The sequence below is a fragment of the Pleurodeles waltl genome, chromosome 11, assembly GCF_031143425.1.
Source record: "Pleurodeles waltl isolate 20211129_DDA chromosome 11, aPleWal1.hap1.20221129, whole genome shotgun sequence".
Classification (NCBI taxonomy): Eukaryota; Metazoa; Chordata; class Amphibia; order Caudata; family Salamandridae; genus Pleurodeles; species Pleurodeles waltl.
In genome coordinates, this window is record NC_090450.1 from 923,757,118 (window position 1) to 923,764,515 (window position 7,398).

At 40.6% G+C, this 7,398-nt stretch overlaps 1 protein-coding gene across 1 annotated transcript in view; it reads left to right on the forward strand.

Moving 5' to 3' along the window:
• HIP1R (huntingtin interacting protein 1 related) overlaps positions 1–6,095 on the forward strand; it is a 360,114-nt gene extending 354,019 nt beyond the window's left edge. Inside the window, exon 32 of the mRNA XM_069214961.1 lies at positions 3,975–6,095. Within this exon, the coding sequence (XP_069071062.1) occupies positions 3,975–4,022 (48 nt within the window). The 3' untranslated portion in view covers positions 4,023–6,095. The remainder of the gene's footprint in view (positions 1–3,974) is intronic.
• Positions 6,096–7,398: the final 1,303 nt, after the last annotated feature.

The following is a 7,398-nucleotide window of genomic DNA, read 5'->3' on the forward strand; positions in this document are numbered from 1 at the left end:
CAGACCTGTAGTCATTCCTATAACTATAGTTAGCAATGTTTTTCAATTCATTTGACAGATAGAACTCCCTTCAGGATCATTGGCGAACAAAATGTTTTGAACAATAATCTTATACACATAATTTCAATATTAACTATTTATCACAATAGTAGCAATACAAAGGTTCCTTATTGTGTGGCCATGGTTACACATGCCATTTAAGGACGGTATTGCTGTTGTGTCGCTTACCTGTTCAGGTTTCCTTCTTGAATTTATAGCTGGTCCGTGTGATGTGAACAGCAGGTAGGATGCAAACTTTTTGTTGCTGATGCTGCATTTGAGCTGGATAAGATTGCTGTTCGCAAGTCTTCTTCGGGACTAAACTTTACATCGATTTCCAAGAACATGTAATTAGCATACACGTGAGGGAGAACATCTTCCCACCTGTACTAACACCGCACAAACACGTGTTTATATTAAAAATTGAACTATAGGAACAATAATTTTAAATTTGAAGGAAACCTAGAATGGATAAAGAGCAAATGAATGTCAAGCTGCAAATTGTGGATTACAATTGAAATCACCCACATTCAGCATTACCGGCTCAGTGGATACTTGCATATCTATAAACGTACGTGATGTACGAGTATATCACTGATGTATAAAAGCGGATATAGCTCAACAAAACCACAAAGGACTGCTATATGATTATATCAGTTGTCGCTGTATTGCTACATTAGTTTACTAGAGGTGAGTCTAACTACTGTGACTTATAAGTGGTCCTCAAAGTGGATGTCACCCTTAAATGTGACGCATGGGTGCCCATCTCAGTTATTGTTAGTTACAGCTACTTAGCAAAAGCTTGAACAAGGTAAGGAGAGCAACCAACCTATCCGTTATACACCATGGCATTGTCAAGGCCCTTAGGTCAGTGTGGCAGAAATCCAGTGTTCAAGAGGGAAAAGTGCTTTGGAGAGAAGCTTTTTACTGGTTCCCTTGACGAATATGGATCAATTTAAATGCATGATCTTGCTTTAGCTATATAAAATAAGGAAAGTGTTAAGCTTTGAGGTGAGCAATAGAAGTTCAGTTATGATCCTTTCTGAATTATTGCCTTGAAGTATGTGGAACTGTAGTCTGCATGACAATGTTTAATTGTTACATTGACTCAAGAATCATGATAGTTCCATTGATAAAAGATAGTACTCATCTCGGATATTGACAAGCAATCTCCGACTGGCCAGTTTGATTGGTACTTTAGCTCACCTCTCGGAGAGGAGCCAAAAGATGTTGAATGATACGTTTTTGATTATAAAACAAAGCAAGCGTGTATGATGGCAGGTGAAATCTTAATGAGGAAAAACAGAAATGTCACTTATTGTCTCGAAAGCAACCTGAAAAAGATTAAATGCAGCAATCCCACCTTCAACATATGATCGGCCAAAATAAAATCCAAGGAAAAAGTTAATATGCTAGCTGTTAATTTCAACTTTCGTGTCGTTCCATGGTCACCCAATGCCATAGTCTCAGCCGTGAGCTACCGTCCATGCGCAAGTGTTAGAGAGAGTCCACATACTGCTGACTGAACGGAACATAGTCACCGCTGCACACAATCAAAGGGCACAAGTTGCACTAGTGCAATGCCCCTTTGATTGGAACAAACAAGGACAACTATTACCCATACTATCTTTCATGGAAGTGCTCATGATTACCTTAAAAAAGGCTGCCTGTTTGCTGCCCAGAAAACACCAATTGTTGAATAAGGTACTCCTCACCGAGCAGGAAGAATATCTTTCCCTCGGCCTGAAAGCCCTCTGTTAGCTAAGCTCCTGGATGTAGCAACATCTCATGACCAATTCTTGCCATTTCTGAAGAATCTGAAAACACTTGTCTTAATCAATGTGGGACTGTTTTGCCCTCCAGATCGTAGATGCCTTCGGGCCAGTAGCGTTAAACACTAGAGAGAAATAAGGCCAACAAATAGGACCTCTGCTTTTGGAATCAACAGTGAAAGGACAGACCTTGATGACTTTGTGATCTGTACTTACTTTCTAAATTCTATGATTGTCCTTTCTCCATTTTGCTAGCAGAACAATGCTCGACCTCATGCAAGACTCGGTTCCTTCCTACATTTGGAGTATCACATGTATGGTGAACATAGGGAGTTGACTTCAGCCCTCTGAAACTAGACATCATGACACTCCATTCTAGAAAAAAAGGACAATGGGAAATAATCAGCCTGCCCCATCCCATCCCATCCCATTAAAATCTTTGAAAAAGATTTTTGAAGATGTGACCCATTGCCAGTATCTGAGATGGGCTTCCTTCCTCTGCAGAGGTTGGAATTCTCAGGTGGATGCCTTCAGTGAAAAAGGGACCCGCACCATTGCTTCCTGGTACGCTTATCAGGACATCACATTTAACAAGACCTCCCCTTGCGTCTCAAGCCTTATTGTTCCATCTCAGAAATTTGCTTCAAGTATTTGATCAAGCTTGCAATAGTGTTGTCTCATCATCAAAAACATCTTATTTCTACGAGGAGATGAGCCAGGACATCCATGCCCTCCCCTCTATGGCAGAAGCTGCGTGTCTGGTACTTCAAAGCAAGAGCTATCATCATCTCTGTTTCTCCACAGCGCAATGTAGCAGTAAACATCTTTATTTTTATCATTAGCACCAGGTTATATGGGAGTTCATGCAGTCCTTTAAGGCATTGTCTGGTGTAGGAGCCTACAAGAATACTCCATGTAATGCCTTTTCATAACAACACGAGGTGGGAGAAGGCTCTTCAAAGGCTGTAATTTATTTCTATACCAGGAGACCTGGGATCCATATCTTTCAATATTAAATTGCATGGAAAATCACCTTCATAGTGGCGATCACTTCAGCTGGGAAAACATGGGTGTTGCAGTCTCTATCTGGTGTGGAGCTTTACATAGCTTTTATGCGAGAGAAGGAGTTTTAAGATCACTTCCACCCTTTATACCAAAAGTAATTTAAGACTTTTATTTTAATTTAACATTTGTATTGTTACTTTTGTTATCCAAGTCGTTGTTCATAAACACAAACGTTTTGCATTGTTAATGTTGGAAATAAGTTCCTTCTAATTTGGTCAAAACTATACTGTCGGTCTTCATAGGTGTTAGTTACTGGGGTGAGTTCAGGTCCTGGAGAGCAAGAAAGAGCAAAAGCTTCCACTGTGTACCAGATAGTTTCTTGTATTTTAGTGGGTCACTCCCCTTCAGGCATGTGCTCTCCTAAAGGTACCCATGAAAAGTGATGGGAGTACATATACCCTCTACCACCTTTTCTAGGTGTGATTAAATTAAGGTAGTCTTCCAATCTGCTGGGTTACTCGTCACGCTTTCTCTTAACATTATTGGCAAGATCATGTCTGGAAATGGCATTAGATCCTCGTATAATGAATGCTTAGGAAACTTCCCAAAAGTGAGTTGTGCAGTCTTAACTGGGTCCAGCTGCAAGTCCTCTAGTGGCTGTACTTCTGGCCATAACATTGTTTCTTTTGTCAGATGACAAAAAGAGAATTTGTGGTTGGAGCAAGAAAGAGTGGAGTGAAGTGCAGTCTGGGAGTGGGTAGAATTACCCACTGTCAGACTGAGCTTAGAGTCTGACTTCTCTGGGAGGGGCAAGGACATCTGGTCCTGTTGTCTCCAAAAACACAATGCCCACTCACATACGTCTGAAGAAAGTGAAGGAGTAAGAATGGAACCATCACTGTGGTGAGTAACTGTTTTTACTTTTTGCGCCAAATGCCAAAGTGTTTGAAAGCAACTGGTTTAAAGGTTCAAAGAGTCATGTCTCATACATGACACAACATGTAATCTTGTGCCGACTGCTATTTTGGCCTTTGCCTTACTTCCTACATTCTCTTCCCTGCATAAGTCGGTGGCTGTCTCTGGTGTTCTGTTGTGTATACAGTTATCATATTTTTGTATTGTATTGCTTCTTAATTGGTGCATTTTTTTTCATTTCAGCTCGATCAAGATGATGGTGTTTACCTAGCCCAGTTTGTGAACTATTAAAGTGACACGAGGCCTAGAAAGGTGCCAGTACTTCAGGATTTTTCCTCGTACCTGAAGTACCAAGCGCATCGCAATAATCGTAGTGGCTGAGCATCATATACCCTGGTTGCCGCAGACACTACATATCACATATTCCAATGGCCTTCCCTTCATACTGTCAGTGGATGTGGTCTAAGCCCTCCTTCAGTGGCCTTCAGAGGGCTGCCCGGGTGCTCACGGCAGATCCTCACACGAGGGAGTCGCTAATGAAGTTGATAAATGGCTGCGCGGCTTCCTGTCTTCATTCTTAGTTCTAGCAATAAAGTATGGACTATCGTCATATCTGCTTCCGAAAGAAATGCACTTTTTAATTTTGCCTTGCACATCCCCTTCATGCAGCAGTCGCCCATGATAGAACAAAAATGAATTTATCTGCGCTAAGCAGCTTTAATGTTCTTGCCGCCTTCTTCCATGATGGGGAATTTTTTAAAAAACGAATGAATTATTTTAATACATTTTATTACAAACTGTTAAAAAAATGTAAAAGGAGAAATCATTGTGTTTTGCAGAATTTAGAACATGATATACATTTTCTTAAAGAATGTCTACCTATAACCATTGCCGATTATTGGTCAGTGGTTCGTAATATGTAGACATGCATACTTCGTTGAACATCATCAACGCAGTAATCATTCACTCTGCCCCAATTCATTGTCTTTGTATCCTTGGTTTGAGTAGGTTAAGCTGTCAGAAGTCCTTTACAATGTTTTGCTTTAGGGTGCTACTTGTGCAATGATGTCCTATAGGAATTTCCGACTCTTATATCATGACAAAGTATATACACAATTTCTTAACAGTATAAATGTGCATACTGAAGAAGGGTCTTGTATGTTTAATACAATGACACTCAAAATTTTAACTGCTGAATACATTGAGAAATACTGATTAGCTTAAGGAAATGTCTAAGGAAACTAAAGCACATCTTATTTATAAAAAGAAAGTGATCATTATAGAGAACTATTTTTATGAAGTAATATATTTGGTCGATAGCAAGTCTTACTGTGTAGAGATGTTTATTTAACACTGGTAGTCACTGTAATCCAAGCGATAACAATTTTCAGAAATCTATTTAACCTCATAACAGGCTCTAGCTCCAAATCAAAAAATCAGATCATACACTTTTAATCTGCAAATCACCAATAAGCTTGCTGGTGAAGTTTTAGAATTGGTGCTGGGATTCATTATCTTCATCGGGGATTAGGGTTGGAAAAGTAGTATTCGTGTTAGTGTTTTGTACCAACTTGTTTGTCAGAAACACTAGATTAACACTAAATGCAATAAGCAGCATCGTAGATAGATTGCTGAAGTTGGGCCCCCGGTATACACCATGTATTCCGGGATACCTTTGCCTTAGCTGTGATAAAGGGAGATGTAGGCAAATCCATTGGGAGCCGGTTATTTTGGGTTTAGCCGTTCCTTCCAGTACTTTGAGCGACAAAGATGATTACAGTGGGCATGACCAATTCTTTGAGCTAACCGTGAATCCTATTGGGCATGGTGGGTGGTTCGCTCAAACCAACGTACTCATACTGAGTTTTTCTTTTTTGGCATGCACGAATGGATTTCAATAAAAAAAAACACTTCTCTACAGTTCATTTCACAAGGGGCATCATTTTTTAATCAGCAGCAAGTATATCAGCTGCACAGTTGTTTGCTGTTTTGATGATCTCCATGGAAATTGAGCTTGGAAAATGACTTATTGGCCGCTCCCTTTAACTTTGAAACGCAATCTTTCTGGTCCCAGGGATTTAATTAACACACACTTTGTTTTTGAGACTGGCCCTCCATCACGGGCTGTACACAATGAAGCGCTGTCCGGTTGCCGGTTAGATTGTATGTTACATGTGGTTTTTACTTGCAGAGCTTTTATCTGGGTAAACAAAGGACTGTATTGTACATAGAAACTGGAGCAAAAGGGATTGTGGGAAGCTTCCTAGTGACCGAATTTTGTTGTTATATTTTAATAATTGAAATCTTCTGGTTTTGTATTAATTTGTAAATGTCAAATGAGCAATAAAGGTTTCGGAAAGACTTTTTCTGGCTCTGAGCAATGATGTGTCCCTGTGAATGAGAGAGCAAAAGCAAGAAAATGTGTGTTCTTTTCTTATCAATTGACATTCCTCTTAAACACCAAATCAGGAAAATGTGTGACCAAAGGTCCCTTCCAGATGCCATCCACGCGAGGTTTGTTGCATCCTCCGAGTTCATGCACGTTTGATGTAATATTGACACTGGTAAGTGTAGTCTGATTAAAGGCAGCAGCATGGATTGTACTATGAACATGGTTGGGACGTGTGACTTTTTGTTGGCATAATTTGTATTGTCTTTTTGAATAGTGGTATTTGCTTGTACATCAGAGCCACGTGGGCCAACTCTTCTTGCTTTTCCATGGATAACAATTAGAGGGAGCCAAATGCAGCATTTGACGTTTGCCCGCACCAGCCCCTCTGAATTCTTGCTCTTCTTAAGCGTGAATAAATTGGTATGTGTTAGTAAGTGCAGTGTATACCTGAAAGGCATTTTGGCCCAAATGACATTGTCAGAGAGAGAACTGAAACAGAAGAGATTATTGACTTAAGAATTCAGAAACTTAGGGCCTGATTCTGGGGCCCCTTAGTGCCCCCCTAATGCCACCATGTGTGCACCGTACCTAAGATATGGCGTACCATGGCGGTAGTTAGGGAACTAGCATCAACATTTTTGACGCTAGTTCTGAGCTTTGCAGGATTAGCATAAAAAATGTTGATGGTAATCCTGCAAAGCCCACTGTAAACAATGGTGTGCCTCCTTTTAATACCTACTCTGAGCAGGCATTAAAAGTGCTGAAAAAAAATGACGCAAAGAAATCTCTTAGATTTATTTGCACCATTTTGTTTGGCCCCCCTAACAGGCAAACCCCCATTTGCATACATTATGTCTGGCGCAGGCATGATGTAGCGCAAAGGATTACAAAGTGGCACAATGCATGCATTGCGCCACTTTTCAAATCTGGCGCTGCAGTTTTTGCCTCATTGGGCCACATTAGCGTAAATACAAATGATGCTAATGTGGGCAAGGAGGCGCTAGGGGCTCTTAACTCTGCCCCTTAGTCCTTCAGACAAAAACCTGGAATTTCAGTTTTGTTTAAAGAAAAGTTAAATGGTCTGGGATAGAGTGAAAAAAACATAAGCTAATTCCAACGAGGAATTGCAGACATGAGTGGAGGGGGTGATCTAGAATTTGCTTGGTAACCCTGGCCATTATTAAAGTCCCCGCTCATAAGGCACTGCACAACACCGGACCAGAGTACCTCAACAGACGGCTCTCCTTCTACACCCTGACCCGACAACTCTGCTCC